We start from the raw sequence: 24,404 nt of genomic DNA on the forward strand, positions 1-24,404 counted from the left end.
TTCTCCATCCCTCCTCCCCGCTTCCCCATCCAGGGCATCGACAGCCTGTCCCTCCTCCCTAGATGTGGTCCCTCGGCCCGGCTCAATGGCGCGATCACGTGACCACAAGGGCCTTCTCTCTTCCCAAGTCCCAGGATCCTGCGATTTACAGCCGAAAGGGCCCCTGGAGAGCGTCTAGTTTTGCCATTTGAGAAAGTCTGCCCATAATCACACAATCAGGGAGGAGCCACACACTGGATACCAACAACAGCTTGCATTTTTAGTGTTTTAATTTTGGCAACTGGGTGGCTCAGTGGGTAGAGCAGCTGGTCTCTAATCAGGAAGCTCTGAATACAAATCCAAGCTCAGACCCTTAGTAACTGTGACGCAAGCCACGTAACAGCTGGCTGCCTCAGTTTCCCCCTCTGTAAAATAAAGGTAATTACAGCACAGGGTGGCTGAGAGGATCAAGTGAAAATACTTGGAAAGCACTTAGCGCAGCACCTAGCATACAGCGGGCACTTAATGCTTGTCCCCCTCCCACACAGGCTATCATTTCATTTGCTCCTTACAGTTACCCTGTGATGGAGGTACAATGATTACCTCTGTTGTATAAATAGAGAAACTGAGTTTCAGAAAGCTTAAAGGTCTCCCCCAAGGTCTTATGGCTAATGAGTGTCTGAAACAGGATTCGAACTCGGGTCGTCATAAATTCAAGTTTTGCACTCTATCCACTAGGGACGCCAGCCCTTCCTCAAACACAGAAGTCCTCCCACAGGCAGGGATCCAGAACTTTCATTTCCCATCTGAGGCTGGCTAACTTCCCTCACGTGGGAGAGCCCAGGGAAAGGGGCCGGGCCCAGGGCCCTGGGCGTCCTGTGGAAATCTCGCCCTGGGAGACGCCGCGATTCCCTTTGCAGGGGACCTGGGGTTTCAGAATTCTGGCGGAGCTCAGGGATCGCCTCCCCCCTCCCAGAGGAGGGAGTCGTCTCCGGGGGACGGCCGCCTGGGGCCCAGCCTGGGGCCCGGCCCTTCCATCCCAGCCCCCCTGCCCGTCTGCTCGGGGGTCACTCACGTGATCACGACGGGGGCCACTTTGTTGGTGATGATGGACTTGGCCCGGCTGTTGTGGGGGCCAGCGGCCTGGAAGGAGTGAATGCTGAGGGAGTGGTGGTCCTCCATGCCGCCCTGGAGGCCCTCAAACGGGGGGCCTGACACCGCTGTCTGCTGGGCGGTGCTGGCCGTGGTACCCATCCTCCGGGACGGCCGCCTCAGGACGCGATCTGCAGGAGGAGGCAGAGGGAAGTAAAGCCGGGGAACAGAGCATTCCCAAGTGCCCGAGGGCCCGGCACCAAGACCCGGGGAGAACCCGGCACACTCGTGTCAGAAGCAGGCGGCTCGTGGGATCTAGGAATCAGGGTCAGAGGGAGCCTCCAACAGCGATGGCGATGGTGCGCTTGCCGGAAGCTCAAGGTGCCTGGGGTCACCCAGCGGGGGCGTGTCGCAGACCCCCTCTCCCAGCCGTGAGGCCACACAGGAGCCAAACCTGAGGGCCCAGCCCCTTTCTGGAACATGAGACCCACCGCTCCTGGGCCCTGGGTTCTGGTCCTGCCAAAGTCTGGGTGACTGACCACACTCTGGGGCGGCCTCCCTCATGGCACCCCCCGGGGCTCAGCCCACCCTTTCTGTCTGGAAACAGCTTCCCTCTCTCCTCCCCGGCCGTCAAAGCTGACGATTCCCAGCAGCCTCCCTCGGACAGCTTTATCAACACACACACCTTGTATTTACAGGGGCCCCTCTGCAAAGGCTCCGAACGCCAGCCCAGCTCCCTCTTTTTGGTCAAAGGCAGAAGGGCTGAGGCTCCAGGAGGCCCGCAGGAGCCGGGGGGTGGCCATGCTCAACGGGAAAGGAGGAGGCCAGAGGGCTTGGGTTTGCTCCCAGAACAGCCACCTGTGAGGGCCATCCCAGCCAAGGCCGTTTCTCCCCTCCCCGGGCCTCAGTTTCCCCATCTGTAACCTGGGGGAGGGGACGTCAGATGGTTCCAACACTGAATGGAATGAGCCTGAAATGTCATCACAGAATCACCGAATGCCAGAGGCCACAAGAGCTCCCCCAGCTCTGTGTGAAGCCCTCCAGAGGGCCTCACTACCTGCAGAGACACTCATTCCCCAGGGGATTGCCCCTGCCACTTGTGAGGAGCCCGGCCTTGCCTCTCTGCAGCCCAATCCCCGGCCCGAGGCCCCCGCCTGTGTCCTCCAGGGTCAGACAGGGCAAGGATCACAGGGTCCAAGCCCACGTTTGCCCCTCTCCCCCATGACAAGACCTAGGATGCCTCAAAGACGGCCAGCCCGGCTCCCCCTGCCCAGCCCCCCTCCTGCAGACTAAGCATTCGGGGCCCTGCAACATGGGCCCAGGCCTGGAGGTCAGTCATCTTGGCCACTCTCGCTTTATCCCTGCCTGTCCTGACAGCCGGGGCAACTACTGGCCACTGCTTCCCAGGCGGGACTCAAGCAACATCCAGAGCACAAGCATCAGCCTCCTTGGGCCTCCCAGCCTCCTGACAGCTGGCCTGGGCCGAAGGAAGTGAGAGAGGAAGGCCAGAGGAGGAGCAGAGAGGGGAGGAGAGAGGTGAAGGGAGGGCAGAGAGGAAGGAGAAAAAAAGGGAGGGGGGAGGGATGGAGGGGGGGAGCAGAGGGAGGGCCAGGGAAGGGAGGGCAGAGGGGGAGCCAAGCATCCTGGGCAACAGCTGGCCACAGCTGTTCCCGGGCAGGCTCAGACATCCCCCAAGGAGGAGAGAAGGAGCTGCTGCCTCTGCCACAACCTGCCTGCCCTGCTGTCCCCCCCCGCCCCCACTGGCAGCCGGCCATGCTGAGTGGGGGCCCAGATGTGTGCAGCTGCAGAGCCAAGGCCAGCTTGGGGAAATCGGTCCTTCCAAAGTCAGGGCCTCCATGGAGCGGCTCTGCCTGCCTGGGGCCTGACCCCAAGGTCCCGGTGCCCTCGGTCTGGAAGGAAACCAAATTCCCTTCCTGAAACCCCCCCGCAGCTCCTCCTCCTCCTCTCTGCAGGGGAGGGCCGTTCTCATGGCCTCCAGGGCCCCCATCAACGGCTTCCTCCTCTTCCGGAGCCCACAGAACAATGCTGCTGACAACTCCCATTGCTTCGGTGCTTTATGGCCTGGAAAGCCTGCCCCGCACCAGCCCAGGCGGCAGAGGGGGGCTTGTCGCCCAGAAGCCTCTGCACAGTGTTGCTCTGTCCCGGCTGACCCTTGGCAGGCCCATCTGGGATGTTCCCAAAGGGCCCAAGGTGGGAGGCTCGGCCTACCTTGGGGTTGACAGCATGGGAGATTTCCCTTAAGGGGGATCCAGTGCTAGGATCAAGTGTTTGAAGGGCTGAAGTGAGGAGAAAGGCTCAGGCCAGCTCAGCTGGGCCCCTAGGGGCAGAACCAGAGCCTGGGCAGAACTGGATACCTGGGCAGAACCGGAGCCCCGGGCAGAACTGGAGCCCTGGGCAGAACTGGAGCTCCGGGCAGAACTGGAACTCAGACAGAACCAGAACCCGGGCAGAACTGGACCCCTGGGCAGAACTGAAGCTCAGACAGAACCAGAACCCGGGCAGAACTGGAGCCCTGGGCAGAACTGGAGCCCCAGGCAGAACTGGAGCTCAGACAGAACCGGAGCCCGGGAAGAACCAGAGCCCTGGGCAGAACCAAAGCTCAGACAGAACTGGAACCTGGGCAGAACTGAAGCACAGACAGAACCAGAACCCGGGCAGAACCAGAGCCCTGGGCAGAACCGGAGCTCAGACAGAACCAGAACCCAGGCAGAACTGGAGCCCTAGGCAGAACCGGAGCCCCGGGCAGAACTGGAACTCAGACAGAACCGGAGCCCAGGAAGAACCAGAGCCCTGGGCAGAACCGGAGCTCAGACAGAACCGGAACCTGGGCAGAACCGGAGCCCTGGGCAGAACCGGAGCTCAGACAGAACCGGAACCTGGGCAGAACCAGAGCCCTGGGCAGAACCGGAGCTCAGACAGAACCGGAACCTGGGCAGAACCGGAGCCCTGGGCAGAACCGGAGCCCCGGACAGAACTGGAGTTCAGACAGAACTGGAGCCAGGGCAGAACTGGAGCTCAGACAGAACAGGAGTTCCAGAGGCAGCAGATTCACATTCAGCATAAGGGAAATCTCCTGTACCATCAACCCCAAGGTAGGCTGGGCCGTTGAGGCCGCTGGGCCTCCCATCTTGGTTCCCTCAGGAATCGATATGAGAGAAGATGCATCGTGGCACAGGAACAGCACTGACTTTTCAGTCATCGAGGCAGATTTACAGCCCATCTCTCCTTTGTACCTGGATGGCCCTACGCAGGACCCTTACCCTCTCTGGGCTCCGGTCTGCCCATCTGTAGGACAGAAGGGGCAAGATGGACAAGAGACGACCTGGGAGAGGTCTGAATCTGAGCCGCTTGTCAGGGCTCTGACGGACGGGTCCAAGGACCGCTAAGATCCCTTCCAATGCTGAGATTCAGTCCTTCTGAGTCACGGTCTTTGGGCCGAACAGGGACAAAACTGAGCTTGCCAACTACAGACCCGTCCACCTCAGCAGGGGCCAATGGGGAGGAGCATCAAGGGGAATGGGCGTGGGGGTCAGGTCTGGCTTGCGGGATCATGGGCAAGACTGCTTCTGAGCCTCAACTTTTTCATCTGCAAAATGGAAACAATATTACTTGTCTAACTCAGGATACTGTTGCTATTGAAACTACAAACACACATGGAGAGGAGGTAGGAAGGTGGGAGAGTGGTAGAGAGGGGAAGACGGGCTGTGGAGGAAGAGCTGGAGGGCCAGCCTCCAAAGCAGGGCTCAAGGGCTGCTCTAGCACAGTCTATGACAACATGGGCAGCACAAAGTCCTGGCACCTCAAGCCAGTCTCTAAAGCCACGATTGCCCATCAGAAGTCAATAGATGCCCACAGGTCTAAGCAGTCCTGCCGCACACACATCCACTGCACGCAGCCATAGACACGCCCGATAATGATACAATAATGTACAAAAGCAACCATCTCAACTGTCTGCCCTCCTTCCTTCTCTAATTACTGTGCAGAAGTGGCCAAATCCAAGCAGCCAAAGGCACCGGATTAAGAAAATAATGGAAAGGAATTTATGACCAAAGAAGAACTAGAGATCACTATTGACTACAAAATTGAAAATTTTGATTATATCAAATTGAAAAGTTTTTGTACAAACAAAACTAATGCAGGCAAGATTAGAAGGGAAACAATAAACTGGGAAAACATTTTTACAGTCAAAGGTTCTGATAAAGGACTCATTTCCAAAATATATAGAGAATTGACTCTAATTTATAAGAAATCAAGCCATTCTCCAATTGATAAATGGTCAAAGGATATGAACAGAAAACTTTCAGATGATGAAATTAAAACTATTACTACTCATATGAAAGAGTGTTCCAAATCACTATTGATCAGAGAAATGCAAATTAAGACAACTCTGAGATACCACTATACACCTGTCAGGTTGGCCAGAATGACAGGGAAAGATAATGCAGAATGTTGGAGGGGATGGGGGAAAACAGGGACACTGATACATTGTTGGTGGAGTTGTGAACACATCCAGCCATTCTGGAGAAAAATTTGGAACTATGCTCAAAAAGTTATCAAACTGTGCATACCCTTTGATCCAGCACTGTCTCTACTGGGCTTATATCCCAAAGAGATACTAAAGAAGGGAAAGGGACCTATATGTGCCAAAGTGTTTGTGGCAGCCCTGTTTGTAGTGGCCAGAAGCTGGAAAATGAATGGAAGCCCATCAATTGGAGAATGGTTGAGTAAATTGTGGTATATGAATGTTATGGAATATTATTGTTCTGTAAGAAATGACCAGCAGGACAAATACAGAGAGGCTTGGAGAGACTTACATGAACTGATGCTGAGCGAAATGAACAGAATCAGGAGATCATTATATACCTCAAGAAGGATACTGTATGAGGATCTATTCTGATGGACGTGGATTTCTTCAACAAAGACAAAATCTAACTTAGTTTCAATTGATCAAGGATGGACAGAAGCAGCTACACCCAGAGAAAGAACACTAAACTGCTTGCATTTTTGTTCTTCCCAGGTTATTTATACCTTCTAAATCCAATTCTCCCTGAGCAACAAGAAAACTGTTTGGTTCTGCACACATATACTGTATCCAAGATCTACTGTAATCTATTTAACATGTATAGGACTGCTTGCCATCTGGGGGAGAAGGTGGAGGGAGGGAGGGGAAAAATCGGAACAGAAGTGAGTGCAAGGGATAATGTTGTAAAAAATTACCCTGGCATGGGTTCTATCAATAAAAAGTTATTTAATAAAAAATAAATAAATAAAAATTAAAAAAATAAGAAAACAACAGAAAGAAATCTGGATTTGGAGCTGACAACCCGATTCTGTCTCTGTTGAATGACCTGAGCCAAGTCGATCAGAGTCCCGAGTCTTCAGCCTCCTTCTCTGTTAAACCAGGGCCTAGAAGGCGTGGCCGACCACCCAAGGATCCTTAAGGGTCCTAAGTCCATCCTCCACACCTATGGTCAGAATAAGCCCCTGGGTAAGGGGATGATCTAACAGGAGGCTCCCACTTTCCGGGTGACGTCTGGTTCTGGTTATCCCAGGGGGAACAATAGGGCCACTTGCTGGGTCACACCACCCCCACAACACTGTCCCCCCACACTGGTCTATTCCCAGAATGTTTTGTCACTGTTGGGTCCAGAATTCAAGGGAATCCCCTTGGCTTCAGCCTAGGCTCCCGATCCCCCTAATTCTGGGATCTTGGAGGTCAAATATAGGTGAAAGTGTCCCACTCAGGTCAGAAAACCCGGGATCGCAGACACTTCTGGCCTCTGGGAAATAAGGGGCTAGATTCCATGTTCTCTAGGGTCCCTTCAGCTTAGGGACTCCTGGGTGAGCATATTCAGGGCTTGGGACCCAGGGCCCCGTGAGCTCCCAGGTTCAGCACCCAAATGGCCCAATTTGCTCAGCTCTGTCTGACCCCTGACCTCTGACTGAACCCCTAATACCAATCCCACAGACTGGATAATCAGGATAGCATTTACACAGAGCCTTCAGATTTAGGAATTTTAATCTCATTTGAACCTCACAGCCTGGGAGGGAGGTGTTATTATTATCTCCTTTTTACAGATGAGGAAACTGAGGCAAACAGAAGTTAAGGGTCACCTGATAAGTGTCTGAAGCAAGATTGGAACTTGGGTCCCAGCTGCCTCAGCAAGGGGACAGAGAAGGAAGGTCAGGGACTGAGTCTGCTGCCATTGATGGTTCCCAGAACCGGGGGGGGGGGGCAGTCTAAGGACCTACTCTGAAAACTGGCAAGGGGGGGGGGCAGGATGCCCAAGACATCATTCTCAGATCCAGAAAGAATTGTAGGCTCCCTGAAGGTTAGGAGGGGGTGGGGGGAGGTGTCAAAGGAAGAGAAGGGAAAGGAAGGATGGGTAAGGAACAAGAGAGGATGAATGAGGGCAAGGGGGAGGGGAGAAGGGAAAGGAGAGAGAAAAGCAAGAGAAAGGAGCGACAGAAGAAAGACTGGGGAGGAAGGAGGAGGAAAAAGGAGCAGGAAGGGAGATGAAGGAGACAGAGAACGACAGGCAGACAGACAGAGACAGACAGAGAAAGACACAGAGTCAAAGAAAATGAGAAAGAAAGAGAGACAGAGGAGAGAGAGAGAGAGAGAGAGAGAGAGAGAGAGAGAGAGAAGCAAAGGCAGAGGAGGGAAGGGAAGATGACATCTGCATAAGAAAAAGGGCAGGGAGAAAAACTCCAGAACGGAGCAGGGGAGGGAGGAGGCCCAGGCTTTGGGGGCAAACAGGAGAAGCACCTCCCCCTCCCCCTCCCTTTCCCCCTCCTCCTCCTCTCCTTGAAGGCCCAGGGAAGCTGGGGGGGGGGGAGGGGGGGGGAGGCTGAAGAGAATGGCTCGGCTGTCCCGCTGCTGCCTCTGACCCTTCCCCCCATGGGATTCTGGAGCAGAAAGGGCCCGAGGGAGGGAGAGCCCCCGCCGGCCCCGCCAACCTGTCATCCCTTCTCTGGGGACACAAAGGAGGCGCGATGTGCCCGGCCTGCAGATGAGGGGGCGGGGCTGGCGGGAAGCCCGCGGCCCGAGGGTGGCCGGCCAGACGGCACCTGTCAGCCCCAGAGCTCCCTGGCAGTGTGGGAACTGACTTGGGCACTAAGGCTGCAGAGGGCCGGAGGCGGTGGCGCTGGGGAGCACTTTCTGAGGGGGGCTCCCAGCCAGCCGGGCCCTGGGCGCTCCTCTTCTCCCCATTGTGCAGATGGGCAAACCGAGGCTGAGCAGCGGGGGCTTTCCCACGTCGGAGGCTCCCCGGCCCGGCTCCTGATGCTTCCCCCGGCCCATGTTGCCTGAGCGAGTGAGGGCGGCTCAGACACAGTTTATGGTCACTGAGCTTCCATCTAGAAGGGACCCTCGCCCCACCCTCCATGCCCCCTATGCCTGAGGTCACACAACAAATTGCCCAAGGGGTCAGAATGAGGCCCAGCCCCTCCTCCCGGGTCAGGATTCACACGGGCCCCAGTGCATCATGGTCACCTCGAAGCCCCCAGCAATGAGGCCCTGAGGGAGCTGAGGAAGGGGGAGGGGGAAGGAAGGTCCCCCCCAAAGCCTTGAAGAAAAGGCCCGAGGCGGTTACAGGGGTAGAGACACAAAGTCAGGGAAGGGGGACGGAGCATCCCAGCTGGGACAGCACCGGGCACACAGTAGGTGCCCAGGACTTAGTTCAGGGCCTGGCACACAGTAGGTGGGCAGGGCTCACCGAACCCCAGTGCAGGGCCTGCACACAATAGCTACATAATGTTTATTTAAGCCTGGCACAGGGCCTGCACACAGTAGGTGCCCAGCACTTTTGAAATACGATGATTGGGAAATCAGGTGAAGGCTGTGGTGGAAGACCCTGGGCTGTGATTTCTCCTTTGCTGAGGTAGGGGTGGGGACAATATGACATAAAACCACCCCAGAATAATCCACAGCACTCACATGACCCTTTAAAATCTCAAATTTGATTGTCTTGTCTCATTTGATTCTCACAATGACCCCGGGAGGGAGACGCTATAATTCTCTTTTTACAGATAAGGAAACTGAGGCTGGGAGAGAGTGGCTCAGTGGAACCAGGACTTGCTGGTTCCAAGACTGGTGCCCCTTGTGTCTGTGGTCTTTAGGACTTACAAGGGCTCTTCCTCGCCTCGGGCCTGGGAGGTGCTGGGAACAAGCCCCCTTTTTTACACAGAAGGAAACCGAGGGTTGGCAGAGCACCAGGCCCAAGCACGGGTGGGCCCGGACTCCCTTCACCCGATGCCACGTTCTCTGCCACCCCCTGCTGCCCACAGAGGCTCAGAGACACAGAGGCTCACCTACAGGCCGCCCAGGGCCAGGCCCAGACCAGCGCTCCATCCTCCCCGCTCCCGGGCCAGCGCTCCATCCTCCCCGCTCCCGGGCCAGAGCTCTGTCCTCCCCGCTCCCGGGCCAGAGCTCCGTCCTCCCCACTCCCGGGCCAGAGCTCCGTCCTCCCCGCTCCCGGGCCAGCGTGCCTTCCTCTCTGCTCCTGGACCAGCGCTCCGTCCTCCCCACTCCTGGACCAGCACTGTCCTCCCCACTCCTGGGCCAGCATGCCGTCCTCCCTGCTCCCGGGCCAGCATGCCTTCCTCCCTGCTCCTGGACCAGCGCTCTGTCCTCCTCACTCCTGGACCAGCACTGTCCTCCCCACTCCTGGGCCAGCATGCCGTCCTCCCTGCTCCCAGGCCAGAGCTCTGTCCTCCCGGCTCCCGGGCCACAGCTCCATCTCCCCGCTCCCGGGCCAGGTGCCTTCCTCCCTGCTCCCGGACCAGCGCTCCGTCCTCCCTGCTCCTGGACCAGCGCTGTCCTCCCCGCTCCTGGGACAGCATGCCGTCCTCCCCGCTTCTGGGCCAGTGTGCCTTCCTCCCCGCTCCGGGGCCCATGTTCTTTCCATGACTTCTCCCTTGGCCTCCCACTTGACTCCAAGCCCTGGAAGAAACTTGCCGGCTTCTGACCCCGGGGAATTGGCCAGAGTGCGGACCCGAGGCTGGCCAGGCCCACAGCCCTCTCTCAGCCCTCATCTGCATGCCCCCAAAGCTGGGATGGCCCCATACCGGGGGCCCCTTCACAATAGGGCTAAATATAGGGCAGGGTGTCAGCTCCGAGGGGAGAGGAAGCGCTGTCCAGCTGCAGGATACATCTGCCTGGCGCAGCCCCCAAAAAGGAAGCAGGCCGGCCTGCTCCTCCTATTGTGCTGCAGGGAGAACAGCAAACCTTTCTGGCCGGCTGCCCGCTCGCCTTGGGAGGCAAGACCAGGCCCAAAGCTCCCGACCCTCCAAGCTGCTGGTAGTCTGAGGCTCCCAAAGCGCCGTTCACCTCTATGCTCAAAACAGCCTGCAAGGTGAGCGTTAGTGTGTGACTCTGCCCATTTTACAGAGGGAGAAACTGAGGCCCACGGTCACTCAGTGGGGGCGGATGGGCCCCTCCCTTTCCCGCTGCCCCCACGTCCCTGGAAGCCTTCTCAGAGCCCTCCTTTGGGGACAGCCGGCAGCTGGCGGGCGTAATGGTGTCTCACTGGCCGTTAAAGTGAGGCAGACAGCTCAGAACGGACCAGAGGAGCGGCCTACACGGTGTGGGGCTGAACGGGACCCCCAGTTCCCAGGGCCGAGGGGAAGGATTCCCGCCCTTGGAGGCTGCTTCCTCCTTCCTACTGGGGAGCCCAGAGAGGGCAAGCCCAGCGGCCCAGCAGCGCGCAGGACAAAGCCCGGGCTCCTGCCAGCCGTCATCAGCCCCGACTGTTACCCGGGAGCCCAGGCCCGGGAGCCCACCACACAGGGGGAGCTTTGTCCCCTTCCCCAGAGAAATCACCCACTGGGCCCCAGCCGGGCCAGAGAACCGGCCGCTCTCCGCGGCCGGGAGCCGAGGGTCCTCACTGCGTAGGTGAGGAGACTGATCACATGCCCAACCCAGGGAGCCACTGTCCGAGGCGGTATTTGAACTCCGAGGCTAGGCGGTTACTCCTCCCCCAAGCGCACAGTGGGCACTTTAGAGGAATGGGTCCGAAGGCCTCGTGTTACAGATGAGGAAACCGAGGGCTCGGAAGCAGGGTCACACAGGGTGGAAGGAGCCCAGGTCCTCAAGGTCCCAAGCCTCGCATCCTATCCATTAGCCCACACCACTCCCTGTGGCTAATCAATGAAGGAAACTGATATTTAGGAAGAGTTTAAAAAGAAAAAATGGCTTCTTCCCTGACCTGCCTAGAGGCAGGCGCTGGGCCAGATGACCTTCAACCTCTAGGACTCCTAGAATGAACACGTGCTCGGTCCCTCCAACTACGCCACAGCATGGGAAGCTGGGAGGGCAAGAGCGGAGGGAACCCTCCTCCCCATCACCTCCCCGAATCCCTTCCAAAGGGCCGGGAGGGGGTCACAGAACAAGAACCGTGGCTGTATCCATGCCCCCTGCAGGGGCCACAGACGGAAGTCCATCCGGCTCCTCCCTCACCCCAAAGGAAGCTCTTGCTCCAGTTAAGTGGACCATGAGTAACACCACCGGCCCCTGAGGCAGACTGAACTTCCCAAGCTCTAATTCTTCCCTGTTTGTGTCCTGACTCCTCTTCCCAGAATCCCGCTTCTAAATGCACACCGCAAAATACACAGGATGACAAGGGAATATTAAAATATTAGATATTAAATAATATTAAAACAAAATTATTAAATTATCAATTAAATTATTGGATTATTTATTAAATTAATTGTTAGATATTAAAATTAAAGTGTTAAATAATATTAAATATTAAAATACGATACAAATACAAATACAAAAATAAAATGCAAATACAATCATTAAATTTTTTTTTTAAAAACTTTCAAGGACTTCAGGCTAAGAAGTCCTGGGCCAGCCCACACACTAAAAAGTACACATCCTCCCAGTCCTTCCCCCTTTACACACACAAAATGCTCACAGTGCTCAGGAACACAAAAACCTCCAGAATGTCAAAACTAAAAGAGCCCTAAAAGCCTGATTATCGGAGCTAAGGGGATAGCTACAACACGGGACATCAGAGCTGGGAGAGACCTACCCATGCAAAATGGCAAAGCGGGAAAGGACCTTAAACACAAAATATGGGGCAGCCAGGTGGTGCCGTGGATGGAGCCCCAGCCCTGAAGTCAGGAGCACCTGAGTTCAAATCTGGTCTCGGACACTTAATACTTCCTGGCTGTGGGACCCTGGGCAAGTCACTTAACCCAAGTGCCTCAGGAAAAAAAAAAAGAAGAAGAAGAAGTAGAAGAAAGAAAAAGGAAAAAAAAAACACAAAATATTACTGCTAGAAGGGATGTTAGAACAAGAAATGCAGCCAACAAAGAATCCCCGTTACAGCATAACTGAGGGCTCTAGTAGACTTTGAACAACCAGCTCTTCTAAGTTGAATCTCCATCGTGACTATTTTTCCATCCCCTCAGATCCAGATAATCCACAAAACAATAAGCAAGTCTGCTCTGGGAGGGGTTTTGAGGTTTTCGAGGTAAAGATGCTCACGTGGAACATTCCGCAATCGTGAGCGGGTGGGACCCGGACAGTCCTGGACCTGCCGAGAGGCCTCCAGGCCATGGTAGGCCTGCGCCTTCCCGGGCAGCTGCAGGGGGTCTACAAGCCTAGGGGAGAAGCACTGCTCCGGGCCCAGCGACTCGGAGCTATCCAGAGGTGTCCGGACAGAGAGTCCGGTGCCCAGCGCAATGCCCAAGAGATAAATGCTTTTAACCACCAGGCGTCTAGAGTTCAGATAAACAATAACGGGACCTATGGGAGTTAGTGAGACGCACAAGGAGGAGACCGTGGAGGGAAGGACAGAGAGTGGGGGGGACCCCCTCGATTTGAAGGCAGGAGGGAGCTCCTAGCTCAAACAGAGAGAGAGAGAGAGAGAGAGAGAGAGAGAGAGAGAGAGAGAGAGAGAGAGAGAGAGAATCAATGAGAAGATGCTACAGAAACCCGAGGGGAAAGATGGAGGTGCCCAGTGGGCTGGAAGCTGCTCAAGGCTGAGAAAAGGCCACAGGAGTAAGCAATTAAAGAGCACTCCCTGACAGCCAGCAATGAGGGAGGGAGGGGAAGCCAAAGCCACCTGACACTATTTGGGCAGAGGGTGGTGGGGAAGCAGAAGGCACAGGCCCTTTCCAAGGATTCTAGCCGTGACTAATGGGAGGCCAGGTGTGGGAAGACAGCTTGAGGGGAAGTTTTTTTTTCCCCTGAGGCAGTTGGGGTTAAGTGACTTGCTCAGGGTCACACAGCTAAGAAGGCTAAGTCTCTGAGGTCACATTTGAACTCAGGTCCTCCTGACTCCAGGGCTGGTGCTCTGCCCACTGCACCACCCAGCTACCCCAGGAAGATTTTTTTTAAGGCATCTTAGTAGCTAGCCAGGAAACAGCCAGGAGCTGGGCAAGCAGAGGAAGTCTGGGGAAGGGGGACAAAGAACAGCTGCAGGAGTAAGTAGCTGAAAGGGGCTCGAGAACATTAAACACACGTCCAACATGGATAGGCAGGGACTGAGAGTCAAAGGCCAAGAATCTCAGTTTACAGAAAATGGGCTCGGGGAGACGAAGCCATTTATCTTCCGTGGGGAGCCACAATCCCACATCCCAGCTGTTTCCCGACATCAGCGTCCCATTCTGCCACCGAAGGACACCGAGTCATTAACCGCCTTCTTCCTCGTGACCTCATCTGATTTTTCAAGATAGGAGGTGGAATATGCTCGTGCTCATTGTACAAATGGGAAAACTGAAACCTAGAAAGTAGGTCCAGTGACTCCCTTGGGTGGTAAAGAACAGGGCCAGGAATCTTTCTTTTAATTCTCTAACATCACACACTGTTCTTTCCACAATTACAACATTTTTAATATTTATGTTGATATATGTTAATATCAAGAGGAAACATAACTGAGCATTTATTTTATGCTATTTGTTTATTGACAATTTATATGTTTATAATTCACCCTTTGGGGTTTTTACATCACATTTCCATCCCATCAGTCCCATCACTCCTCCCAGAAAACATCTGCTTACCACAGAAAAGCAAAAAGCTAAGTGCGAGAGCCGCCAAGTACGACCGGGCACATGGGGTCCTCCCCGTCCCTGCCGAGAGGAAGATGCCGTGTCCCAGCATCAGCTTCTGGACCCAACACCCATCGCCGCCTCCATTCTCATTGTCAGCACTGCCTCACTGAGTCGATTTCTCCCCCGTGCTTCAGGGCACTAGACAATCGGGGGAGCAGTGGATACAGCCAAGGAATAAAAGTCAGGAAAATCTGAGTCTGGACCCTGCCTCCTACCCCTACTGGCTATGGGCCACTAGGCAAGTCACGGAGCCCCCGCCTCAGTGTCCCCATCTGTAAACCGGGGCCACCTCCAGGGCCACTGCGGGAATCAAAGGCGCCATATGAATTCTGGCTATGATTATTTCCACTTGTCCATATGGGATGCCTTCCCATGCTTTCCATGATATTTGTTAACATCAATCCCCACTATAAGTGGATCATGAGAAAGACATCTGATAGACTTCAAAGGACCCTAAAAACAGGAGCTATTGTGACTTTCAGGACAGCTGCCGCTGCGCGGTAAATATGGCCTGATTCTCAGCCGCTGGGCCAGGGCCCGCTCCCAGGCGGCAGCAGGGAGGGGCTGCCTTCGGATCGGTGGTTGCTGGCCACCAAAGCCCATCCTGTCCTGAGCTTCCTGCTTCAGCCAAAGGGCCAAAGCTGGCGGCCCCAGCTCGATGTGGAAGCAGGAACAATCCGAGGGAGCAGCTGGCGGGACAGATCACACGTTCCGACACATTCTGTCACATTCCCTTGGGTCGGAGAGACTTGCCCCACGACCGATCCGGGGTGTACAATCAGACCTCGGGAAGAAGGCCGGCCTTAGGAGAAAGCAGAGGAGGGGGCTACCGACCCCACATGATTTCAGCCACCCCGCCCCTCTCGCTACCTTCCCAAGAACAACGCCTTTCATTCGAGTAGGCACAACGGCAAGTACCCCTGGGAGGGGTAACTCACTGACACGGATGAAGTCACCCACGTCCTGTGGCCTTTTGGTCCCCTGCTCTCCTAAAAGCCAGGGCCCACAGGCCATTCCTCCTCAGGGTCAGTCTCCAAGACAATCCTCTCACCCCGGGCCCAGTGGGCCTAAAAAAGAAGGGTCTCAGTCTGGGAATCCTGAGATCGGAATCCGTACACTGACAACACTGGCTCTCAGTTTTCTGCTCTAAAGGGAAGACATTGGACTACGTGACCTCCAGGGTCCCTGCCAGCTCTGCCCTAGTCATCCAGGTGGCTCAATGGGTAGAGCACTGAGCCTAGAATCAGAAAGACCGACTTTCAGACGCTTACTATACTAGCTATGTGATCCTGGACAAATCACTTCATCGCACTCTGCTGCCTCAATTTCCTCATCTGTAAAATGGGATAATAAGAGCGCCTCCTTCCCAGGATTGTTGTTAGGATCAAATGAGATCATATCTACAAAATACTCTGCAAACCTAAAAGCCTAGATATCCTACAATGCTCCCGGGTCTAAGAGAACAACGGGCGAGTCTCTCACAAACTGCCCCACGCCACAGGAGAGAACAAGGCCCAGGGAAGCCGACAGCTTCTTCAGTGTCACGCAGCCTAGGGTCCAAGGCTTCCAGCTTGGTTTCTTTGTATTCCCTCAGTTTTTGCAGGTCACGGCACCTGGATCCCACCTAAACCCAATCTCCTTCCCTCCCCCTCCCAACACTCCCAAAGAAGGAACTGGGCAGGAAGGGCAGGAGGGGATGGGGAAAGCTTTCCCAGCAGGAAGTGAGCTCAAGGGGCAGACAAAGCAACATTCCATCAGGAGCCACCCATCTGCTGATGACCCCAAGGGTCATGGGAGACTAGCGAGGGCAGGGGCAGGGGGACGACCTCTTGGCTAGGCGGAAGCCAGATTTATTGTGGAAACTGAGGAGCGGCTGGCAGACCTGGGAGGGAAGTGACTTCACCTCACATTCTGTCCCGGGCCATTTCCTCCCTAGCTTCCTACGCAGGGAAAGAAGGCCAGAACGTGGAACAATTAACCCTCTGGAGGCTGCTTCTCAGCACATCCACAGGCCTAAGAAGGGGGCAGAGAGAGGGGCAGCCCAGGGCCTGGAGGAAGCAGTTCTCCCGATTCGGGGCTAATGCCCCATCCGCTGCACTATATGCACTCTCTAAAGATAATCTAGGTGAGGACACGATAATAAAACCCGAACCTCTTGCTCATAAACAAACTGAGAGGGACAGAAACAACCCAGAATCCCTCGTTCTGAGGACCCATTAAGGCCCTCCCCAAGCCCCAGTATGGGTTTAAGCAGCTACTAGCTTGGTGGTGCAAGCACTGGGCTTGGAGATAGAAGACCTAAGTTAGAATCCAGCCTCACTGTGGGACTCTGAGCAAGTCACTTAATCTGTGCCAGCCTCAGTTTCCTCTCCTGTGAAATAGGAATAATAATAGCACCTCACTTCCAAGATTTTTGTGAGGATCAAATTGTACCTATGTGTACGTTTGTATATATACATATATATGTATATAGCGTTATAAATACTAGCTATTATTTTTATTATTATTATTATTATTATTTTAGACCTTATGTAAAGGAACAATAATTCTTATGAACAGAACGCAAGACAAAAGCCAAGTGTCCACATTTGCCATTAATCCATTGGTCAAAGACTTTAAAGAACACCAGTATCAAATGTACAGATTTGGAGCCGGAAAGCAACTTTGGGTTTCACCTAGTCTCCTTCTCTTTACAAATAATGAACTTCCAGCTTCCTGGAGGATGAGAGACAGAAAGAGGAAAAGGAAGGAGTGACCTTGAGCTGCAAGGGGCCCAAATAAGTTGTCAACACCCTCAGGATCAATTCAGGAAGACTCACAGCCTCCAAAGATGTTGGAGGCTCTTCCTCATCAGTAAGAACAGATGTGGTATCAAAGTAGCACCCCCACCGCCCCCCCAGTCACTGTAAACTAAATTCACTTTTCCCATTTAGAGAAAAAAAACCTGGTCAATAAAGACTTGGCAGTGAGCAGACTGAAGGCCCTTCCTGGCGGGGGGGGGGGGGGGGACATTTTCCAGCATCCCCAACCTCAAAGGGAAGAAAAGAGTCTCAGGAACAGGAAAATAAAATGTTTCTCCCTCTTCCTGTTTATCTCTCAAGTTAATCCAGAAACTCCTGGTAGCTGTTTGCTAAGGGGACAAGCCAGGCCAAGGGAGAAGAGCTCCGCTCCAGCGAGTGCCACACAACCCACCCCCAAGTCCTGTGCCTCGTCAGCACAACTCCTGTCCTAGGGGGGCATCTGCCACATAAAGAGAGCTATTCATCGGAGCCCTGGGAGCAGCAGGAGAGCTGGGCGGGCTCTTCAAACACACTGGCTGAGCCAAATTCCTAACCAGGAGGCTGAGCCGTCACCAGCCAAAGAGCGGACGGGGTACTCTGGGGTCGTGGCACTGCCCACTCTGGCTCTGAGTCCTCTACCAGTATATGCAAGTGTCCTCATCCCAACTGGAGGAACCCAAATCCCACCCCTTCCTCGCTCATTCACCATTAACACTTTCTATAGAGGAATCAAGGGCTCCCACAGAGCCACCCCCATACAGAGAGGAGACCCCCCCCCCGCCCACACTGCGCCATCGGTCACATGCAATACAGTGGAAATCAGAATAGGATGGGGGTTCAAATCCAGGAGAATCTCGGCTTCTCCAGCTTTTAAATCACTGCTTGCTGGGGAGGCCCAAAGCCATTCAACTCAGTGTTTATCTGGTGCTCACTCTGTGAGGCCCTGGGGAGCACAAAGACAAAAAGTGAACCGTCTCCGCCCTCATCCTTGCCCTTGCTTACAGACTCCCAGAGGGCACATCCAGAGAAGACTGTACAAAATATCCATCAAATGAAGACAAAATCTTTTCAGCACAAACCACGGGGGGCCAAAAGAGTCATCCTTTTGGGGGTACCAAGGCTTGAGCTGAGCCTAAGAAGGAATGAGGAGTTCCCAAAGGCAGAGGTGAGGAAGGAGAGCATTCTAGACATGGCCACTCTCAGTGGGCAAATAGCACTTACCCTCTCCAGCCTCAGTTTCCCCATCTGCAAAATAAAGGTCAGACTCTATGATCTCAGAGCTCCCTTCCAGTCATAAATCTATAATCCATCTGTGCCAGATAAACCTCAGAGTGTTATCCAAAAGCAAACACCTATTAATATGCAGGGTATCCCAAAGGTCTCCGCAAAATGTTAAGCTTTAATGAGCTTTAATAAGCTGGATGTCACACAATCCAGGCAAAAAAAGTAATTTTAGTTTTTAGTTGTGGGACAGATTACCTTGGCAGCCCACCCCATAGATCAAAACTTCTTAAACTGTGGGTAACGACTTCATACGGGGCCACGTAACTGAATGCGGAGGTCACAGGATATCTGGCAACTGTAAAATATTCCACCAAGATTTAATTCTTTATGTAAAAATAAACAAGCACATCCATCCCACTAACGTGCAAATTTGCTTTCGACTTCAATAAGTGGTAAAATTATAGATGTACAAAAGAATTGTTTTAAGACAAAGTTCTTTATAATTTACTACCAATAAATGATTGATTTGTATACCTATTTTAAATATCCATATACCTCAGGCTGTGTAAAAAATTCAGGTGAAAAGGAGGTCGTGAGTGGAAAAAGTTTAAGAAGCCCTGCCTTAGAGAATCAGCAGAGCCCCTGATGGGTTAAGTGACTCAGCCAGGATGACACACCCAGAATTCCTAGAGAGCCCTCCATCTATCTACTTCCTCACTCTGCCTCTCAAAGGAACAATGCACATGATTAAGTTACTAACAATGTATCATACATATTATAATATATATTAAAATTTAAATAAAAAGTTATTATAAAAATAGTAAATATTATTTTAACAGTTATTATAAGTGTAGCAAGCAGATAGAAAGCTAGCTTGGGGCCAGGAAGACCTGACTTCAAATGCTTTCTCAGACTCAAGCCGCCTGTGGAAGCCCAAACAAACCACTCAACCTTTCCGTGCCCTCGCCAAGTGCCGCCAAGCCCACCCTGATGACATAAACAGCATTAAAATGTAACTGGGCAATAATTAACAAAATGAAAATACGATAAAACCTAGATAATGTCGGTTTGTGGTTTTCTAAGCCAAAATGGAACAGCAGGGCTTCTACTGTTGGCTTCTATTGGAATTGCTCTAAGCATCTCTCCTAAAAATGGGGATTCTTAACCTGGAGCTAACAGGAAGTCTGTGAACGTGGGAAAAAAATTCTCTATTTTCACTCAACAGTTTTCTTTGTGATCCTTTTTCTTGTGATATGCATGTCAATGTATTCTTTGAGTAAGAGGTTTGTAGCCAGGACATAACAAAGACTATGAGTGACATTAAAGTGCCCACCTGCACCAGGAGAGGATGTTTCCTCACCTGGAAGCTCCCTCTACTAATGACTCACAAGTCCAATCTTTCTCCCCATCTCAATATGCCGTACCACGGGAAGAACACGTATATTGACAGAGCTACTTAAAAAGCACTTTCCATCTATTATCTCATTAAATTCTCACAAGGAACCTGGGAGGTGGCATAATAATAATAACCTAAAGATAATTACAACTGTCTCGCTATTTGTCTTAATCTGGGGTAAGCCGCAATCCTCAATAAAATTCAGTTTATCCATCTGTAAAATGGACAGGATAATAGATGTGGTTAAAAATACCAGGATGAGTGTTTTCGAGCCTTAGAGCAGGGTTGGGGAATTTTTTTTCCTGTCGAGGGCCATTTGAATATTTTTAACATAATTCACGGATCAAACAGAATTATCAACTTACAGAACTCAAGCAACAGGAGGTTGCTGTACCCAGCTCTCAGCTCATCATCGGCTGAAGTTGCCTTGGCAGGGACAGACAAAATGGTTTCCAGGCCCATCCTGCCTTAAAATATGATTGAAACAGACTCCACCTTTAGGAGCCCTGGTTTTAGAAGAATTCATAATTAGACAAGAGGCAGGGGCCATATTTGAAGATAAAAAGAATGTAAAAATCTTACCATGATTGTGTGTGTGTGTGTGAGATTATACACAGAGATAGAATTGAAAAGTACAAACAAAATCAAATCAGAAACTGATGAGAAACAATTAATTAGGGTAAATAAAACCTTTGCAGGAAATGTCTCTGATCAAAGTCTCATATCTAGGATACACAGGAAATCTGACACAAACACACAAGAACAAGAGCCATTCCCCAACAGATAAATAATCAAAGGAAAAGAATAAGCAGTGCTCAAATGAAAAATGAAATCTTTCCAGAATACAGGAAAAAGCTCCCAGTACTTGATAATAATCAACCAATAGAATTTATTAAAGGAAGGCAGGAAGCAAGGGAGGGAGGAAGGAAGGGAGGGAGGAAGGAAGGGAGAGAAGGAGCGAAGGAGCTAAGGAGCGAAGGAAGGAAGGGAGGGAGGGAGGGAGGAAGGGAGAGAGGGAGGGAGGGAGGGAAAGAGAGAGAACCTCAATAAAGCATTTTTAAAACATATAAGAGCAGAAGGGAGTGTGGAAGGGGCAGACACAAATGGCAAATGGTTCCTAGCTTGTGAAACTTGATGTGCATGTATCAAGCTACAAATAACAGCTTTGAAGCTTCGCACACAGATTTGGGTTCTTCCTTGAGCACCACACTGCGCTTTGTTGATAACTAAATTTACAAAAACATTTCAATAAATCATTTTAAAGGAGCCCCAGGTGCTCGGTCCCCTTCCCCTTTCCTGACCCCGCAGGCAGCCCCCCTCTGTTTTGCACATGCTTCTAAGTGCCCCTGTAGTCTCCCCAACAGAAAGGGAGGGGCCGAGGGCAGGATGGGTCTTTCTATTCCCAGGGCCCAGCACAGAGCCACACAGATACGTTAAATAAATGATCAGGACGGATCAATAACATTTTTGTATAAGGTTAAAAAGCAAGAGAGAATGATAGTGAGTGTGAAGGTGGGGGGGAGGGGCTCTCCTTCCCCTCTCCCGCCTTACCCCCACCCCCTTACCCCAACCTGCTCCACCATCTTCCTTTCCCAGGCTGCCTAGGGCTGAAATGTTACTCCAACATCCCACAATGCCACAGGGGAAAACAGGAACAAGAGCCAAGTCATGGGTGCAATCTACCTCCTGGACCCAGACTCCAACGTCTCCCCAGGCCCTCCGAGCAGAGTGAAGGCTCAGGCCCTACCTGTATCAGAAGAGGAGCCCGAGGTCCAAGATGCCCCCAGCACCTGCAGGAAAGTCCTTGATGACCTCACGTCAGAATTTGGGGCTAAAAGGGGCCTTGGAGGTTGCCCACGGGACCCCAGTTCCCTCCCTTAGAGATCCGAAAACAGAACCGGGAGGAAAGTGACTTACATTAGGTCACAGTCAGAAATCAAAAGAACCATAATCTGACCCCCGATCCCAGGACACCAAATCCAGGGCTCTCTCCCTTCATTTACATTTTGTAATCTCTCATTCACAGAAGGACGGATTTCCAGCTAGAAAGGCCTTCAGAGACGCTCCCCTCCAGCCCCTTCATTGCACAGATAAGGAAAAGAAATGAAACGATTGCACAGGTCCCCCTGCTACCGTCTGAGGCCGTATCTGAACTCGGCTCTTCCGGACGCCCCCTCTCTCCGCTCCGTGCCCGAGCCGGCCTTCTCGTTCAAGCCGCTGCTCTCCCACGGGCTCACACAGATCATGCTGTATTTCTCTGTCATATCTCCTCGCACACGCGGGCACTGTCGCCAGCCCCCAAAACCCAGGCTCCCCAAAGCAGCGCCTCGAGCTTATCAATCCCAAGGGATGCCCCCTCATCCACACAGGGACAGGGTGGGAAAGGGAGAGGCGTCTACCCCAGCACTGTCCCCAAGGGACCGGATGAGCGCGAGTAGCCCCTGCTAACCCATTCTGTGGCAGCTGGGAGGCCCAGTGGGCAGCACACTGGCCTAGAATCAGTGCTTTGGCCATGTACCAGGACCCTCGTGTTTGCCCGTCTGTACGATGGGCATTGTACCCCAGTTTGGGGCAAAGATCAATGAGATCATAATTGTAAAGCACTCAGTCTAGTGACTGGCACATCACAAGAGCTTCAGAAACGTCAGTTCCCCTTGCCTCTAATAAGCTTCCAGGTCTACAGTCCGCTACAAATGCTCCTCTCACAATCAGCCTGCTGAGAAGGCCGTGAAAATACCCATATGATGGATGGGGAAACTAAGGCTAGAGCAGGAAGGTGACTGACCCAGCGGCTGCAGAATGGCCAGTTTGGTTATTCCATATTAACAACATCTCAGCCTCTCTGGGTCTCCAAGTTCCTCAGGGACGGGAGAGAACCAGAATCCCTGCCTCTGGTCACCTGGAACACGTGAGAGGCACCTGGGTGCATCACAAGTTGGCTCGCCGTTGACCTTGGGCTATGAGATCTTAGCCGAGTCACCTTCTCTCTGAACCTCTATTTCCTCATCAGCAAAACGGTAACTTCCAAAGTCCCTTAATCTCTGATTTGAGAGAACATTCATTAAGCACTTACTGTATACCAAGTACCGGGCTAGGGCCTGGGGATACAAATGCAAGCAAGATGATCCCCAAACTCACATCTAAGGATGAGAGACTGCAGGAGTGAGGTGGGGCTGTACCCGGTGCAGACACGGGAAGGAGGTCAGCCACACTCTCCTTAGGAAAGCCAGGGGCTCCCCAGGCCTTGAGGCTGCACACATGCTCACAGGATTCTAGCCAGACACTTAGAACTGCCAGGAAGTCTCCCCAGAACTTCAGTCCTCACCCTAAAAAATACATCCATGGGGCTGCTCTGGAAAAAAGTGTGGAGCTCCCCCCAAAATCGCTAATCAGTCCCTGCACCCTTTTGCCATTCCTGGGACCCAAACAGATCAAAGAAGGTGGAAAATAACCCTATACAGGGTATCCCCAAAGCCACTAAAACATAACCTAACGCGGCCTGAGGATCTGGGGGCGTCCCTTACTGAAAAACACTTATAGGGGCTCTGTGGGTGATTGTGAAAAAATCAAAGGGCTGCCCATCAACTGAGGAATCGCTGAGCAAATGGTGGCAAATGGGTGGCCTGGGCTGCAGGAAATGATGATGGGACAGTGTCCGAGGAAGCTGGGAAGATCTACGTGAACCGGGACATGAGCAGAACCATTTACACGGCAACTACGCTCTAAGACTAATTCTGAAAAGCTCAGGAACAAATTGAGGCAATGACTGACATCCAGGACCCTGGAGACCCAAGGATAAAACAAGCTCTTGCTTCCAGCATCCTGCTGCCTTTTCATCCTGTTGGGGCCAAGAGTTCAAAGGAAAGATGGGGAATCATGGGAGCTTATCTTCAGGAACACTTGACAAACACTCACGGAGCCCTCGGGGACCCAGTCCTCCTCTGGGTACCCCAGGGGAGACCCATGCTTGGGAAGAGAGCCCCAAATTCTCAGGGTGAGAACCTGGGCTCAGACTGGCACTATCTGGTTACTCTCTCTGGCCTCAGTTTCCCCAATATGTAAAATACAGAATTGAAGAAGTGGTCCAAGGTTCCTCCTGAAACCCCCAGGCCCGAGGGCAGCCCCCGCCGTCAGTCTCACTGAATTTTAACCCCAATCCGGCGGCTCCTCACACCCAGGGACCAGGGTTTGGCCCTGGCTCTGCCTCTGCAGAAAGAAAGGGCCTTGTGGTCCCTTCCAGCTCCTATGACTCAGGAAGGGGGGATGGGGGCCTGCTGGCTCAACCAAAAAGAAAGCCTTTCCCCCTCGACTCCCCCCTTTCACTTCAAAGACTTCAAAGCTTCTCCCCGGCGGGGCTCCGCTTCTCCTCGGGAACCGGGGCTGGGGACGGAGCCAACGTTTGTGGCCCGGGATCAGGAATCCGGCTCGTCGGCCCCACACGGGCATTTCCCCGTTGGGTCTGGGAAGAGTGAGGCCCCCTCCCCTCAGGGGCTGCCTCCAGGTCACTCGAGGTGACGGCCCTTCCTCTTCCCCTCCCCGAGTCCGCTTTGGAGGATGAGACCTGGATTTTTGGCGAGGTCCAGCTGCAGGCCAGGAATCCTGCCAGCCCCTGACTCTTTGATCTGGAATTGCCCAAAAATCCCAAGGAACCGGAAGATAACAGAGTGTGGGCCCAGGCTCTCTCTCATTATTATTATTATTATTATTACAGTTGTTAATAAATAATAATCCACCAAGTTCTTTTCGGTGGCTCCCGCAGGTGCCAGAGGAATTTTCCCACAGTGCAACTCCAAGCGTGTCACTTCCCAGAACAACAAATTCCAGCGGCTCCCGTTACTTACACGACCGAA

The 24,404-nt window shown here is 52.9% G+C and overlaps 1 protein-coding gene across 1 annotated transcript in view; it reads right to left on the reverse strand.

The window, feature by feature from the left end:
* PALD1 (phosphatase domain containing paladin 1) overlaps window positions 1-24,404 on the reverse strand; it is a 77,608-nt gene that overhangs the window by 44,009 nt on the left and 9,195 nt on the right. Inside the window, exon 2 of the mRNA XM_031949383.1 lies at window positions 1,055-1,262. Within this exon, the coding sequence (XP_031805243.1) occupies window positions 1,055-1,233 (179 nt within the window). The 5' untranslated portion in view covers window positions 1,234-1,262. The remainder of the gene's footprint in view (window positions 1-1,054; window positions 1,263-24,404) is intronic.

This window comes from Sarcophilus harrisii, chromosome 2 (assembly GCF_902635505.1).
Source record: "Sarcophilus harrisii chromosome 2, mSarHar1.11, whole genome shotgun sequence".
Classification (NCBI taxonomy): domain Eukaryota; kingdom Metazoa; phylum Chordata; class Mammalia; order Dasyuromorphia; family Dasyuridae; genus Sarcophilus; species Sarcophilus harrisii.